Raw genomic sequence first — 17,687 nt, 5'->3', positions numbered from 1 at the left:
ATTTATATTTGTGTTTTTGCATTTTTTCTAACTTTAAGTTATTTTTAAACATAACATCTTTTAGTTCTGCTTTTTATTAGATACACAGTCTTTTTAGATTTATCTTTAAAAATATTTGTTTTTAGGATACAACTAAAATGAAATCAAACTTAGAAGATGCTCATGTAAGTTGTCTATACATACATACATACATACATACATACATACATACATACATACATACATACATACATACATACATACATACATACATACATACATACATACATCTTTTATTTATTCTACATAAATGTTTATCTTTGTTTTGTATGTCATCTCTTTAGTTCAGTTTTTTACTTAGAATAAATCTAAGAATCTTTTTTAAAATTATTGGTTTTTAGGATACAACTAAAAACATATCAAACATAGAAGATTCTTGTGTAAGTTGTTTTAATATATATATATATATATATATATATATATATATATATATATATATATATATATATATATATATATATATATATATATATATATATATATATATATATATATATATATATGTATGTATATTTGTTACATAACTGATTGTATTTATTTTTTATTATATCTAAGTTCAGTTTTGGTTTTAGAATAATATACTTTGTTTTTTTTTATAGATGACTAATACAAGTTATGCATGTCCATGTGGAGCAATCTTTGACTTTACAAATTTGGAAAAGTAAGATTGATTTTAAAAAAGTGTATTAAAAAATGATTTACTGTAGGTTTTGTAATGAGATAAAGGTTTTTCACTCACACTGGTAAACAAAGCAAGCATGTTGTTGAGTTTTCAATTTTTTAAATTCAAATTTATTCATATTTTAAGGAATTACAAGCATATGAGCATACCAGATGGTCAATTATTTACTGGAAATATTACATTTTATCAACCAAAATCTCAAGCAAATTCATGCAATTCTATAGATTCACATGAAAGGATTCTTGTTGATAAATTCAAAAAAAGTAATCAAATTTCTAATGATCCAAGTTCATCAATAATTCAGCAAGGTATTTTTTTTTTAATTTTTTTCGGAACAAATAGTTGAGTAAATTTTATAGATTTATTTCTATATACCTATTCAGGAACCCCACATCATAGACTAATAATCCCTGTGTCTAGACTAGACACATTTTCCCCTGTGTATTGCCCCTTTCTAAAAATGGTGACCATGATTTATATCTTTCTTTTTGTAGAAGAAGTGATTAACAGTTTGATAATTTGTGATTGGTTATAAGGCTTTTTTGATTGTCTTTTGATTAGTTTTTATTTTATTTGGTGCATTTAATATTATTACAAACTTTTTTCACTTGAAAGTCGCATTTTTTTAATAAAAGGAAAATGTTAAGGAAATTTCATTAAAAATAATCATTGAAAAAAAAATATTTGGAAGAGTTATTACTTTCCTCCACCTCTTTGATGGATTCTGCAGCAAAATAAATATTTTTCTTTTGATGCAAAAATATTTATCTGTTTTTCAACAAGCGCTTTTTCATCAAGTAAAATAAGAACAATATTGTGCAGTGAGTACAGCAGATGGAACAAAACATCCCATCAAAGTGCTTCCAATATGTCTGCAAAATAGCTAGCAAAATGTAGTTGTAAGTCTGTTAAAAAAAAATGTTATAATTTCAGAAACTACTTGCACTGGTCATTTAATTATGGCACATAAGGGTATGATAATAAGGGTATATAATATAACCTCAATCAAAAGTGGTTTCTTCATAATGAAAGTTTTTTTTTTTCAAAAGTTTTTCAAAAACATTGGTTTAGTTTAACACTTTTATTTATGTTAAGTTTTTGTGATTTGTGAAAAGTTTTTGTTTTTTGCAATTAATGTAAACTATTTCTCAGCTAAACTTATTTAATCCTCACTGCAACTCGTTAAACTTGCTTAAACTCGTTCAACTAATTAAAAATAAAATAAATCTGTTTTAAGATATGTATACCATTATTAACCTAATAATGGTCCATTTCAATTACACAGTGTTAATCTGCTGGAATATTTAAAAAAAGATTACTAATAAATATGTACAAAAAAAAAATTCCTGAAGAAATAGAAAAAAAAAAGAAAAAAAAAAAAAAAAAGAAAAAACCCTTTCCAAACCTTACCTCAAATAGTCTTTAATATGGCTTGGTTACTAGTGGAAATTGACGAATTATTTTGAGAGATGACTATTCAATTATGCATTTCTGTGTCTCTATAGCTATTTAAAAGTAATTTCAAAGGAAAAAATCAACTTATGTAGAGTTAGAAGACTTTCAGTTCAAGTTTTACTATCATCAAGGGTATCGCCAAACTACACATTCACAACAGTGTTAAGTGTTCTCATTGTGAATAAAAAGAACAGCATGAAGGAATAAATGCTTCTAAAGGGAGCTTATGAAAAACAGAAATTCTTGAAACAAACATTTCAAAAATGAAATATTTTTCAAGAGCTTCCTTCTCTCATTTCAAAACAGATGTCCACTGTGGAAGATATCATTGTCTTCACAATGTTGCCAAAGTTTCATCATTGCCCTAAACAATGGGTAAATGAGCCACATCTAAAAAAGCTTTTTTAAGCTTTGTTCCTACAGCTTTAAACTCTTACAGTTACATTAAACTGACCTGAAGGTTTTAGGTATTCCACATTTAGAATGGTCTTTTTATGCAACCATATATGTGCAAGGATGTGTATCTGAGTGTCTGGAGACCTAAAATTATTTATTACTTTCAAATCATAATACAAAGCATTTTTATATATGAAATATTTTCTTATCGTTTGAAGCTTTAATCAATTTCAACAATTTAATTATTCACATGAAAAAGAACTGATATTAGTTTTTTTTTGTTATGCTTTTTTATGATCTTTATATTTTTTATTCTTTACATGTAGTAGATGTTTCATTATTAAATATCCTTTATTAAAAAGACAAAAAACAAAGAGGAGCCTAAGTGATTATAATTAATAAAAGAAAAAACAGTTTGAAATATTTTTAAAAAAATCTAACCTTGAAAAACTAAACGTAAAATACCTCTTTGTTTTATTTTAACATTTCACCTATGAACTGTTTTGGCATGCAAAACCTATTAACTTTAAAAATGAAAATAATTAAACTTTTCCTTGCATTTCCTTGCATTCTTTTCTAACACTAATATTGAGGTTTATGTGGCAGAATATTGTTACTTTGCTGTTTTTTCAATTAAACTGCTGTATTATTATTGCAAAAACATAATTTACTATATCATTATTTTATAATTTGTTATTACATCATTCAGGAAATAGAACATTATTTTAGAAGTTTAGAAAATCATTAATCACAGATTAATAAATTATTTTGAGTCCTGTTCTTCCATATCTAAAATAATCTAAGTATCTTTAATAAATTTAGTGAGAAAAAAAAATTTGTTTTGCTAAACACTTTTTCCGTTAACTTTTTTTTTTTTTATATCTCCTTTTAGGAAAAGATTTTGTCAATGATTCTGCTGCATCGTTTAAATCTCAAACAATTTCTATACATCCCAGCCCACCTTTATATCACTTAGGTCCTTACATTACCCAAAAGAACCCACATTATCAAATTTTTAGTGAATTAAGGGAACATCAGATTCAACCAGCTATACACTTGCAGAATAACCGACGTGCAATTTTTAAAAATCCCACTGTTTATCAACAACAGCCAGCTATCTCACAAACTTATCAATATCAACAAGATTATACTGATTATCCAGGAATGTATGTTCAACCATTTTCTGCACATTGTTCAACTACCAAGACTGCACTTGCGACTGGAAATTTAAATATGTTGTTAAAAAACAATTGTGATTTAAATGTGGGTTATGTTCTTGCTTTAATTCTTTAATTCTTGTAGTTACTGTTAATTGTCTATTTTCCATATTAATCCTCAAGTTCTTTAATTTCTTTACAGGTAAACATTTCCCCATTTCAAGAATTAAAAGACGATTGGAAGCTAAGCAGACCGTCTCGTTTAGATTCTTTTGATACATGTTCACCTCAATCAAATGGACTCCAATCAAATGAAGATGTCTGGGGCAAATCTGAAATATGGGGTCCCCCCTCTTTTGACTTGTTGAAAAAACCAGTATGAACAGCAAATTTTTTTTATTGTTTTGTTAAAGTTTTGTTTGACTTTTTAACTTGGGTTTGAAGGTTTTTTTCTTTTGTTTTATTTGTTTTACACTGTCAGTCTTTAAATTGTGATCATTTAAGTTATCAATATTGTTAATATTTCAATTAATAAGATTTAAATTTTTCACATTTTTAGAGCAATTGGTCATGGAAAGATTTAAAGGATTGCAGGTAAAAGGTTTTTGACATTTTAGACATCCAAGCATGTCAATAAGTTGTGACCAATCTAGACTTCTGCATGTTATTAACTTAAGCATGTCGGTCTATTCATGTATTCATATTTAGAGTATCAGAATATTCCTTTAAATAAATTGTGAATGTTTAGGGTCTCTGATAACGAGGAACAAAGTGTATCAAGTGATTTTGTAGGAAAAAAACGTGTATGTTTTAAATGTTATTTTTAAATGTTATTTTTAAAAAAAATTTCAGTCAAAAAATTTTTTGCTTTTCTTTTAGTTCTTTTAATTCATTTATTTTTAAGTTTTTCTTAAATGTTACGTAATTTTAGTTTCAACTTTTTTTTTTAGACACCTGGTGAAAGATTTTTCCTAACACAAAAATGGGTCAATGACTTGAACAACAATTATTCAAATACCCAGGAACTATTTGCAAGATCTAAATCAGCAGGCGTTCGCCCGCCACCTGGTTTCAAACTGCTTTCTGATGATTAAAGAAGTATTGTTTTTGTAAGTCAACCTCAAATTTTTTTGAGTTGCTTCAGGGCTTCATGAAATCTTGAATAAAAATGTATTTAAATTTTTTTATTATTTAATATTGATATTATTATTATTATTATTATTATTATTATTATTATTATTATTATTATTATTATTATTATTATTATTATTATTATTATTATTATTATTATTATTATTATTATTATTATTACTACTACTACTACTACTATTGTTATTATTATTATTTTTATTATTATTATTATTATTATTATTATTATTATTATTATTATTATTATTATTATTATTATTATTATTATTATTACTACTACTACTACTACTACTATTGTTATTATTATTATTATTTTTATTATTATTATTATTATTATTATTATTATTATTATTTATTATTATTATTATTATTATTATTATTATTATTACTACTACTACTACTATTGTTATTATTATTATTATTTTTATTATTATTATTATTATTATTATTATTATTATTATTATTATTATTATTATTATTATTATTATTATTATTATTATTATTATTATTATTATTACTACTACTATTGTTATTATTATTATTGTTATTATTATTATTATTATTATTATTATTGTTATTATTTTTATTATTATTATTATTATTATTATTATTATTATTATTATTATTATCATTATTATTATTATTATTGTTATTATTATTATTATTATTATTATCATTATTATTATTATTATTATTATTATTATTATTATTATTATTATTATTATTATTATTATTATTATTATTATTATTATTATTATTATTATTATTAGTCAAACAATTGAACTTTTTTTTTTTTTTACATTTTTAAATCAGTTTTCTTCCTAAAATTAAAATTGCTAAACGCGCACCAATTTATTATACAAACGAAAAATATAAAAAATTATAAGTTTTTATTGCTGTTAACTATTACAACTTATTATATTTACATATAAAATTATATTTACTATATTCATATATTTGCTTTCATTTTTATTAGCGAAATTGGTCGAATGCAAAGTCGAAAAATTAGAAAATACTTAACCTGATCTTTTTGTTGGCGCACTTTTTTTAAAGAATTTTTATTACATTTTGATTTATTTGGGTAGCTGACCATATCCCTTGTTCAGTTTTGTACTTCAAGTTTGACACTTTGAAGCATGCGTCCAGCTTTTTTTCTCAATCTTTTACTACAAACAATAGTTCGTTTTTTTTTCTGTTAAACGTTTGGTTTTCAACAATAATTCCGTTAACTTTGAATAGTTGCGCTTATGTTGATATTTTACTTTTACGTAAAAGTGGATCGAACGATTTTTAATTATAAAGTGGTAAATATCTTGTTTTTACACACTTTACTTATAAGATTTAAGACTCATCGCATATTGTATATGTAAATTCACTGGATTTAAATTTGAAAACTTTTGAGTGATGAAAAAAACTTTTGTTGATGTGGCTTTAAAAGAAACTTTTCTTAACTTTTTGTAATTTTAAAAGATTTTTTTTTTTCTTTCATTTTAATTTTTTTTAAATGCTTTTTGCATTTTTAACATTTTTAAAATATTTTTATTTTTCTATTCATCTGTTTTCAGATTCAGTTAAAGATCTATTTTAGTTATTTAAATAGCAACTATTTAAGATAAAAATCAATTTTAACGATGTTTAGTTTCGATTTTAACGATATTTGGTTTCGATTTAACAGAAAATCTTCGTCAGTTCGTTTAAGAAGCGTAGATGTTAATGGCTGTTTATGTTATGCGAAAACTAGAATTCCAAAACTGAAATTCTCTTTTTTAACGATTTAGCTTTAACTAAGCAACATCGTTTAAAAAATGAATTACAGCCGCGCGTTTCCAAAAAAAAACGACATGTTTATTTTTACTTTAACAAATATGAAGGTCAGAGTTTGTAATTAGTTTTTAAATATTTATAGAAGCCTATATAATATTTAAGACAGTTGAAATTTATAGAAACTTTTTATTATTTGGATGAATACTTGAATTCTTATTAAATCGAAAAGCTTGACGTTTTGCCTTTTTCGCAAAGCGCCAAACTTTTCAGTTTTACGCGAGGAGAGAATACCCATCGTAATGTGAGGAAGCAATTTCTATAGTAAGAATTCCGTAATAAATTCTTTGGCTTAACGCTAAAGGGGCTAATATCGAAAATAAATGAGTTTGAGTTACTGCCTCTACAAGACTCAAGAAGATATTTTGCCGACTTTTTATACTACATAAAAAGGCCAATATTCAGCTCTTGTATTTACTGGTATACAGATTCATTAAAAGCCCAAACATCATATTTCTGTTTGAAGGTGAAGAAAGGCCAATCTTTTTTAGACAAACAAATTTCAAAATAAGCGCTCTAAATCAAATTTCAAACAAATTTCAAAATAAGTGCTCTATCGTTACAAAGCGAGTTGCTGTCTCAATCGAGTTTGGTCCTAACTTCAGAATTTTCAAATTTTATTGAGAAATAAAGAAAATATATTTTTATAGTAATTAAAATGAAAATGAAACTTTCTGTATCTTAATTGATAGACTTTTTAAAAATACTATTACATCAAACTTCTGTTTTAATTATGCAAATAATTAAAACAGAAATTAAACTCATTTTATGCAATAAAACTTTTACACAATTTAGATTCAATTGATGCACAAACAAAAAATGAAAATAGCTTCGTTGACTTTTAAAACGTTAAATTTCAAAGTTGGTTTTAAAAAGTTAGCTAACATATTTTAGGATTTTCTAATCAAGCAGTTGCCACCTTTTCTTAGAAAAACCGTTTCAAGAAAGTAGAACGGAATCACCTTTGAAAGTAAAGAGCTCAACTTGGTTGCCACTTTTCACTGAACTCGTAGTAGCTCTCATGCTGAGAAGTTAGTAGTCCTTTATTAACATGGAAACATAATCTTTCTAAATCTTTTACAGTTCTGTAATAGGCCAAATAAAACTTTACTGGACTTTTTCAGCAATGAGTAACGATTGTTTGACATGAGTAAAACGATTTTAAGCGTTAAAGATTGTCCAATACCGAAAAGTAAAGAGCCCGTCACATTGGATTAAAGAAGCCCTATATCCTTTGAACCGGTTATCCGTTACATATAAATCTCACAAACCTGGTACTGTAACTGTATAAGAGAAACCGATGATTATGTACTAAGTGTGTTATTAAATAAGTAAACGCAACATTAGAATAAATCAATGTTAAACCACAACCAGAAAGTTTACTAAAATGAAGATAATAGTTGTGGCAAAAACTTAAATTCTACGCTATAACACACATATATATATATGTACATATATGTTGCATAACATATACATATATGTTAAATAATTTTACAGTGGGACCGAAATCTTTTATGTACTTGAGTTAAAACAATGGGGGCACGAAGCAAAAGTGGAGTTTAAACGGAGAAACATTATATTAGTAAGTGCACTGTTATCTGATAAATTAGTCTTAAACTTTTGAGAAAAATGAAAGCTAAGCTTTTTGGGGAAAATGTTTCAAATATTTTCCCAACTTATAGGTAAAGGCTTCTAAGTAATATTTTGAAAATTTAAATAGACCCTTAATACTTGTTAGAAAAGACACTTGTCAACAAAATATAAATTTCTCCTCGAAAATTATCTTTAAACAAACAAAATCATAATACTTACAAGTAAAAAAATAGTTAAAAAAGCAATTAAACAAGAATACAAATATTAGTAACAACAGACCGGCTATAATAATCTTCACTGCTGGCTTAAAGCGAAAACCAACATTTTTATGAACTTTTTAAAGTTCTCTAAGCTTCACTTTGAGTCCTCAGGACGGTGATTCGCTCATCTTTTTATTCCCTTTGATGTTTCTGGGAAGAAAATAGGGAATGTCAAATTTTAAATATTATTCTTATTTTTTTAAAATAAATGCCTAATATCTAATAATGTTACCATAAAAAAGAAAGTTTTTTTGTAATAAAGCAACCATCTTATGGTGTTTTGCAGAAATTTCCTTTCATGATTTTAAAGCACTCACAGTGTTGGCTGCCTTGGCAGTAGCACAGACTCGTTGACAATAATTTCCACAGGTAGTAATTTGTTTAAAAACCCTTTCAAATTAATAAATATATATGACAGAAAAATTATATCCATTCCTTGAACCAATAATATAGAAGCATTTTCTTTTAAATTCTTTTAATTGTTTTTTTAAGTATACAATTACATATTGGGGTGGTCTGTAAAGCAATTTTAGTAGATAATTCCACCAGAACCATTTTTGTACAGTACCTAAAAAAGGTCCTGAATAATATTAGCCTATGGCGTTTTTGAATTATTCCTAGAACTGTTTAATCAACTTTGATAATGTTTTTATTCTTTTAAAGCAAACTTCAAATGCAGTAAGAGCTATTAGAAAACATCTTAGGTGATAACAATATTTTCTCAATTAAGTGCGTTTATCTCGCAAGAGACTTTGGAGGACTTTTGTTGTAAAACTTTGTGATGCTGCCCCCCAAGTTCGGCAGAAATAATTGACGTTTCGCGCTACTTTGCGCTTCTCACGAAGCTTACCTTTCATGATACCAAAAACTTTTAAGAACCTTTGCTGGTTGTAGGACTTTTGCTGGATTCATGGTTTTTGCGACAATGTTGACCTCTCATTTTGTTGATACCATTTGCTTACATTCCTTGAGTAATTGCAAGATGAAAGATCAGAAGACGGGCTGATCATCATGCTTTCGGATCATAAGTATATTGCAATGCTGTCCAGTGCTGCTCGCGATAATTTCTTGGAATCCATGTTACTCGTTAAAACCTCTAAATTAAACATTATTTTGGTCGCTCAAGAAAATTATAGGCAACATGCAACAGAAGTGTCTATATTTGCTCTCGGTTATACAATCTGAGTATAAACGAGGACAAAGTTATTAATTTTAGCTGACATTACAAAAGAAAAACTCAAATGAAAGCTTTTTTGTTTTAGATATAGATAACAATTCTCTTTCTTATGTTACTTAACAGTTACCAAACTCTGGATAAAACAACTCTTTTCTATACCATTTTGAATTTTATATAATTATTTGCTTTCAGTTCAAACGCAAATGTAGCACTGGTAACGTTATTATTCAAACGAGTGTTTGTTAACAAGAATTTTATCATCAGGGTTTCTTCATTTAACAAACAATTTTAACATTAGTTTAAAATTTTGTATAATTGTTGAGTTTTTTCACCAACCTTGTTTAAGAGAAAAAGATTTTCTTCTCATTGTCACGAAGCTTCACAGTTTAACTTTGATTTTGTATCATCAAAAGGTGAAAAGAATTATATTTTAAAGATATGACATATGTTTATCATTATTCAAACATAAAGGAAGGTCAAATTTCTTTAGCAGACGATTTATATGACGTTTTCTTGCTAGCCTATCAATTCTTTCCCAAACTCCTATATATGGATTTTTAGTATAGACACTTTTGATTATAAATAATATTTTTAACGTGTAATTAAATTTTGTCTGCTTTTTGTTTTAAGGAACTTGTTTTAATCTTTTTGTGAGAATTTAATAATTGAAAACGAAACTGAAGGTTCTTTTTGCAAAGCTTTCAAGAATATCCGAGTGTGAGAGTTGCTCAAGTTTATATTCATAAAATTGTCGTAAAAATGGTTTATCAGTGTTGTGTTTTTTTAGATAATGAACTGTTACAAAGTTTTATTTTTGTTTTCTCCTTGAGTTGAAAGTGTCTTATCTACCTAGAGTTGAAAGTGTCTCATCTACCCCGTTTTCCCAAATACAAATAGAAAACATCTGTTTTCCACAAAAACTTAACTTCTGTTACCGGGATCAACGTGTTTTCGATAAAATTCTCGATTCGTATTGAATGAGTATTCTTCTAGAATATTTCTGAACTGCTTGAATTGTACAAATGATCCAAGAATTTTCCAGAATATTCTAAAACTTTCAAGAAATCTTTAGTACTTCGAGAAATTTCTAGAACGTTCTCGAACTGTCTAAAAGAAGTAATGCAAGTGTAAAAGCACAGGTGACTGAAACCAACACTTCAATTCGTGTTATTGATGAATAAAAGAATAAAAAATTGTACTTGAAAATCAATTATTTAATTTGAATGGTATCAAGAGGTTGTTTGCATCCAGCAGACGCATTTCGCTGCGTCTGTGGCGAGTTCATCATAACTAGAGCTGAAAAGTACTCTATGGAAAGATATCCGAAAATTCGCGAGGACTACAAAGCATATTTCGGTATGCCGGTCGGGGATCAGGACAGACCTTGGGCATCTCATTTCGCCTGCCAACTCTGCATAAGAACTCTGGAAGGTAAGATATATACACAAACACCTTAAAGGCACACAAAATCCCTTCATCCTCCTCACTTTCAAACACGCAAACTTGTGCTGTTTCTTAAACTTTCATTTTATGCTCGTTGTTACCGCAATTAAGAGAATGGAAAGATTTTTTAAGAGTTAGTTAAATATTAAATTTTTGACCTTAAAGTTTCTGAGCTTTCCGCACTTGCTAATTTGAAAAAAAGTAAAAAGGTATCACTCTTATTCAATGTATTTACCTACGCTGTCGTTATGAAGCAAAATTCTTTGCCAGCAAAAAATTGCGAAGTGATAAAAAAAACAAAAAAACAACCAACAGATATTTTTGTCAGTTTGAATAGAAAATAGGTTAAAGAGTTGGTGAAATTGCAATAATATTTTGAAATATTTATATTTCAAAATATTTTGAATTTACAAATATTATTGAAATTATTTAATGCTTAGTATTGATAGTAGTTTAAAAGTAACTGATGCGTTACTTTTAATTTGCTGGTATAAATAAATTTGCTTCACGTTTTCCTATGGAATTTATGAGGAGTTAAATATCTAGTTAATATAAATCGTTGCTCTCATTTCATTTTCCGATATTTGGTCTAAGAATAAAAATAACTCCACAACTCGTTGCTAAGAAATATTTTATCCAGAAATTAAACTTAATTAGGAAACTTCAATCTATTTTTTAACAGAAGTTTATATAAACAAACTTAGGTTAAGAGGAGCCTAATGAACGTACGTAAAATTTGCTATGTTTTCAAATGACGTCTGAAGACTGCCATAGTCCCCGCTCATTTTATTTACGCCACTGTGAATTAGTTAAATCGCTTAGTTTAATACTATTCCTTCTTAAAAAGACTATTAGTTCCTTCAGATAGAGAAAACCCGATGGGTGATAAAGAAATTATGCATCTTTATACATCCTTCACAACCTCCAAGAAGACTTCATGAATTTCAACGGCTGCTCGTTTTTTCAAATTTTTTCAAAAAAGGATTTTCAAATTCATTCTGCTCTCTGAAACTTGAATCGAAAAATTTTATATCAAGATCATATACCTTTATGATTTGTTTTGCTCTGAGGAGTGTGGAGATAATAGAGAATAAAGACACTGATAATTTTATGGTTGAAAATAAATTTTTTGGATCACGTTTTGGATCACATATTGCTAATAAAAAAATTCCTGAACTTTGAGTTTAATTCTTCATTTATGTAATTAACAATTTATTTGGAATAATTCTTAGTAATGTACATGCAGATAAAAAAAAATATGATTCAGGTATTAACAGGTTTTAAAAATTATTTTCCTTCTTTCTTCATACAAGCCTCTTAAATGTCCTTTAGGTGTGCGTCAGCCAATCGCACTTCTTATACTATAAGCCAATCATATTTCTTCTGCTGACTATGCTTTATAAAACCTTTTTTCTTTTTTTTGACTTGGATTCCTAATTTCAACGCATATAAATAAAAATCGTTTTGTGTTACAACTAAAAAGTGAATAAATTCATACTGGCGCAATGTGATTGGTTGAAAGTGGTAGTTACAGTAATTATGCATTAAAAATTGTTACTTCATTATAACTGTTATTTTCATATTGACTTTCAACGCTATTATTCGTGCTACAATCCACCAATTATCAATCTTGTTACCGAGCCCAACCCAAACCTTTTCTCTAGTATTTTATTTTGTAATATTTACTGCACTCTCCAATTGTATGCCATTTATTGTTCATTTGTGTGGTTGTCATACAAGAAAATATATTTGGGTAATAATGGTTTTTTCTTTGACTATTTTGTTATAAGATGTTGATTCAATCTTATTCTTGTATTTTGAACATTTATCTGCTAAACAAAAAACAAAACAAACTAAAGTTACTTTTTTTTCTCTTCATATTCTACCCTTTATCTTGAAGTTAAAAGCATATATAATAATAAATAAACTCATTAACATTTATTGGAAAATAGAACTAAATTTTTTAACAAAAGTACATTTTAAGATTTCTTCAATTTTTCTTCGCTTACTTTTAGTTTCTGAAGTTTTTTCCAATGATCACTAAAAGATATTATCTTCCCAACACATATGAGATTCCAGTGACTTTATTTAAGATTCAGTGAGCTTTTGTTCAAGTTTTGTTCAACTTTAAAAAAACTCGAAATATAGTGAAGTAGGCTAAAACTAATTTTTCAAAAGTTTTTGTTAATTTGACTAAAACTTTCTCTTTTTTCTTTTAAATCTTAAAGTAAACATAAGTTTTTTAATTAGTTTTAATTTAATTAGAACAATTAATGAACTCTCGAATTGCATCCCATTTATTGCAATTTAGCTTACAATGTGCTTTTGGGCAGTAACAGGTTTTTTGTATTTTTAAAGGTTTAATGGTGAAGTTAAGAGGAAGTAGAATGTTCAAAAACCTGCTCACTGTGCCTCAGTTTTCATCCAGAAAAGAGAATTAAATATTTAACTAATACTTACTTTTCTTTCATATTCCGCTGCATTTTCAACAATCTTTTTAAGATGATAATCAAGATATATTCTTCCTAACACCATACATAGAACGAAAGCAACATCATATAAGATTTTAAGATTTTCAAATCTAAAAATTAAAATTCTAAACAAAATACTAAAACTACTACATAACACAGAAATTTTGAACAAGCTTGAAATGATGGTTGGTCAAGATTTATACATATATTGTTTATCAGTCAAAAGAAATAGCATACTTTATAAGTTATATGACCTAAAAATTCTTATATCTTATTGAGTATCTATTTAGGTATTTTATAAATTTAATTTATATACTCAAGATAATCATTAAAAGAAAATTTTTTTTTTTTAAATAAAATTCTAAAGATTTTGGAATTTATTTTATAAATTGTATATTTTTATAAATTGTATATTTTTTAAATTGTAAAATTGTACTTTTTTTTTATAATTGTATTATTACTATAGAAATGGTATTATTATCATAAATTACTGAAAATGAAAAATTCTTACTTGAATTAAAAAAATCATCACATTAATGATCTTTCCATCATTTTTTTCTGAGTTTAAAAACCTTTTTGTTTTATTATGCTTTCTTAAATTATTGATTGCTTGGGAATGTTCTTAACTGGTGGGTTTTTTTTAATAGTAATTAATGCTGCTTGCACACTGTCAAACAACAATGTCTTCTACCTAAAAAAACACTTTTTTACCATAAACTCATTGTTAATGAGTTTATGTTACTGCATAAAAGTTACTTTGGAATGACTTTGTTGAGGTGCTAAAGCTAAAGCTGTGAAACTGAGATTCTTCACAATCAAAGAAATGTTTTTTTACTGGTTATAATTTGAATTAGAATTGTTAAATATCTAGGAATTTGTTAAAATTTGTTGAAAAATTTTTAAAGATCTAGAAAAACAGTTTGTTTATTTAGTTCTTTCGTGATTTGTGACACAATTAGAGAACTTCATGTAATTATTCATACTATTGAATATCATTAATTCAATAATTTAATTATATTATATATATAACCATTTTAGTGTAACTCACAGGTTATTCATTTTATAGAAGGCTTACTGTAACTTTTAATTCTATGTATAGTTATTAAAGTTCATGCCTCAGAATTGTTAAACTGTGATAAATTTTACAATTATGTGACAGTGTTGTGTCAAATGAATGACTTTCAAATTAACTAACTGATAATTTTCCTAAAAAGTAAAATATTATTAAGACAAAATCTTTAATAAGTATGCTTAAAAACATTTAATCATAAATACTATTTTTGAAAGCTTTTTTGAAAATTTTTGAAACTCTAACATTTTCAAGTCTTTCTTTTTTTGCTCATGAAGTTTGTTTACTCTGTTGCTTGTTATAAATTTTTGTTCCTAATTTTTGTATATCACTGTAATAGGGTTCACTGAATTCCTTCATTTGGTTTTTTGATTTAAAATAATAATAGCTTATTTCTCTTTACAATCATAGTTAATTCATAAAAAGTAATACATATTTGATTAAAACTAAATTATCAAAGCACTGCTTACAACTCACCTGAAAAAGTGCTCAAGTTAGTACCATTAATAAATGATCCAAATGTGCTGTGAACAAGTTTGATTTGTTCTGTACTCCATTGAAAGTATGATCTCCCTGAAAAAAACTCAAATGTTAAATGCTTAACAGCCAGATTCCTATGAATGAAAATATAGAAAAGTTGATTTTATATTTTAAACAACCTTTAGACAACCAGATATGCAACTATAAGTTGTTGCAGATAAATAAACTCAGATGATTAAGAAGGTTGTAAATTTATATACCTATTAACTTAGGCATATAACTTTACAACCTTCATTCTAATTTGTTGAAATAGTAAAATGAGTTGTTATAAATATGTATTCTTGAAATAATACAGAGAAAAAATACCAGATTTGCTTTCAGCTACTTTATTATCTTCTATGACATCTAACAATCTTGTTTTTCTATGTTGACCTGAAAGAAATATTCAAACCATATCTACATAGTGATAGTTTTTTATATTTTCAAGAGGACATAAAAAGATCACTTTGTTAGGGGACCTTAACAAGCATCTTCATAAAAAAAATTAATTAGGTTGTCGTCAGGTTTTCAAGTGAATGACTAAAATTTTAAGTTTATTAATTTTGAATTAGTCCAAATTTACATTAGATGATCATTTTTATATAACCTTCGAAGAACATCCTCTGTTTCAGACGTTTTTGTGAAGAATAATTTTGTTAAGTTTTGTCAATTTCTTCATCATTAATATTTCATGATTATTTCATCCAAAAATCTTTTAAGATATAATGCTTATCACCTGAAAATTTACTGTTTTTAGTTAACTTTTACCTGTTAGTTGAGTGATATTCCAGCTACTTCTTCTGATAGTTTAAAATATTTTAAACTCACTGTTTTTTTTTTTTTTTTTTTACAAAAAAATTGTTACAAACCTTTTAAACAAAGACCTTAAACTGCCATCTTTGAAAATTTATAACTTTTTCATTAACAAAATATGAAGTTTTATTACCAAGTGATTTTATTTCTCTTAAATATCTAGAGAAATATTAACACTTTAAAGAAAGATAAATCATTCAAACTTTGTAAATTTAATAGGGGAGAATGGTGTACCTTGGAGGTGTGTGTACCTTGGAGGCACATCAATTCTGCTGCCATCTTGAAAGATGAATTCAAACTGAAATTTTAGTTGCTTCTATTGGCCATTAAAGGCTCATAATAAGTTGTTTTACCACTGCTTAACACATTTGTTGTTGCAATAAAAATAAAAGTTGGTTTTTGGCACCAAAAAGTAATTTGTTTAGGGCGTATTTTTTTTTTTCTTCTACAACTGTAGGTATAAAATTTATTTTTAAACTGATTATCAGAATTTGTAAAGCATGTCTTTAGCTTCATTTATGCATACTTGAAACTGCTTAAATCTTAACCTGTAAATATATGGTAGCGATTTTGTAAAAACTATGGTAGCGGTGTAGCTTGGAGGTAGCTAATGTTGTGAACCTTGGTGGTTCCACCAAGGTACACACTTGCATGATTTTGTAAATACTATTTTGAGTAAGTTTGTTATGAAAGTATTTCTTTAATGTCGCTATAGTTTATTATTATTATTATTATTATTATTATTATTATTATTATTATTATTATTATTATTATTATTATTATTATTATTATTATTATTATCATTATAATTATTATCATTATTATTATTATTATTATTATTATTATTATTATCATCATCATTATTATTATTATTATTATTATTATTATTATTATTATTATTATTATTATTATTATTATTATTATTATTATTATTATTATTATTATTATTATTATTATTATTATTATTATTATTATTATCATTATTATTATTATTATCATTATTATTATTATTATTAATACTATTATTATTATTACTATTATTATTATTTTTGTTAATTAAGAATTTTTTTAGTATATTATGTGTAATAAGATGTGTGCATTTCTTTGTTATATTGTAATCATTTTTGTAATAAGCTTATTAATAAATAGCTTAGTAATTAAAAATAATTAAATACTGATAAAAGCATTTTCAATTATGCTTTAAAAACGATGATGTCCTTCCATTTTATGAAAAATTAATTGTACTGATATTTGATTGTCTTTAATGTTTTTCATTTATTTTCAGAAAAACCAAAAAATACAAAATTAATAAAATGCCTAGAAGTAAAAATGGATTTAAAAGGAAACCTGTACAAAAAGAAGACAGAAAGAGCTGTAAAACTTATAGTGAACAATGAACTGTCTGTATACAGAGCATCTATGGACTTTGACATTCCTGGAACAACTTTAAGAAGACACAGAAACAAATTCCTTGAATCAGGTTTAGAAAAATTTTATTACAAGAAAGACAACAACATTAAGCAAGTCTTCACGGTAGAAGAAGATAAACTTCTAGTTGATTACATTTTGAAAGCTGCTGATCTTCATTATGGACTGACTTTGAAAGATGTTCGAAAATTGGCTTACCAATTTGGGAAAGCAAA

The 17,687-nt window shown here is 26.0% G+C and overlaps 2 protein-coding genes and 1 long non-coding RNA gene across 3 annotated transcripts in view; 1 reads left to right on the top strand and 2 right to left on the bottom strand.

Moving 5' to 3' along the window:
* Positions 1–6,837, top strand: part of LOC149877717 (roquin-2-like) — a 12,150-nt gene extending 5,313 nt beyond the window's left edge. Inside the window, exons 8-17 of the mRNA XM_090073979.1 lie at positions 126–164; positions 381–419; positions 639–700; positions 848–1,029; positions 3,465–3,835; positions 3,932–4,105; positions 4,289–4,323; positions 4,478–4,532; positions 4,680–4,838; positions 5,855–6,837. Of these exons, the coding sequence (XP_089930105.1) occupies positions 126–164; positions 381–419; positions 639–700; positions 848–1,029; positions 3,465–3,835; positions 3,932–4,105; positions 4,289–4,323; positions 4,478–4,532; positions 4,680–4,823 (1,101 nt within the window). The 3' untranslated portion in view covers positions 4,824–4,838; positions 5,855–6,837. The remainder of the gene's footprint in view (positions 1–125; positions 165–380; positions 420–638; positions 701–847; positions 1,030–3,464; positions 3,836–3,931; positions 4,106–4,288; positions 4,324–4,477; positions 4,533–4,679; positions 4,839–5,854) is intronic.
* A 1,645-nt stretch (positions 6,838–8,482) lies between these two features.
* LOC149877716 (uncharacterized) lies at positions 8,483–10,198 on the bottom strand. The gene is made up of 3 exons (XR_016448035.1): positions 10,066–10,198; positions 8,785–9,648; positions 8,483–8,702 (listed from the first exon to the last, which is right to left on the bottom strand). It is a non-coding gene; the product is annotated as an uncharacterized LOC149877716 (long non-coding RNA).
* A 2,106-nt stretch (positions 10,199–12,304) lies between these two features.
* Positions 12,305–17,231, bottom strand: LOC149877715 (uncharacterized). The gene is made up of 6 exons (XM_090073595.1): positions 17,220–17,231; positions 16,279–16,342; positions 15,559–15,624; positions 15,190–15,285; positions 13,633–13,697; positions 12,305–13,004 (listed from the first exon to the last, which is right to left on the bottom strand). The coding sequence occupies exons 1-6, from the start codon at positions 17,229–17,231 to the stop codon at positions 12,948–12,950; spliced, it is 360 nt and encodes a 119-aa protein (XP_089929721.1). The 3' UTR covers positions 12,305–12,947.
* Positions 17,232–17,687: the final 456 nt, after the last annotated feature.

This window comes from Hydra viridissima, unplaced genomic scaffold (genome assembly GCF_058129835.1).
Source record: "Hydra viridissima isolate aposymbiotic clone 2 unplaced genomic scaffold, HvirCarnegie_v1 scaffold_16, whole genome shotgun sequence".
Lineage (NCBI taxonomy): Eukaryota > Metazoa > Cnidaria > Hydrozoa > Anthoathecata > Hydridae > Hydra > Hydra viridissima.
The sequence above is the reverse complement of the archived record's forward strand: the minus strand, read 5'-3'. Positions and strand labels throughout refer to the sequence as shown.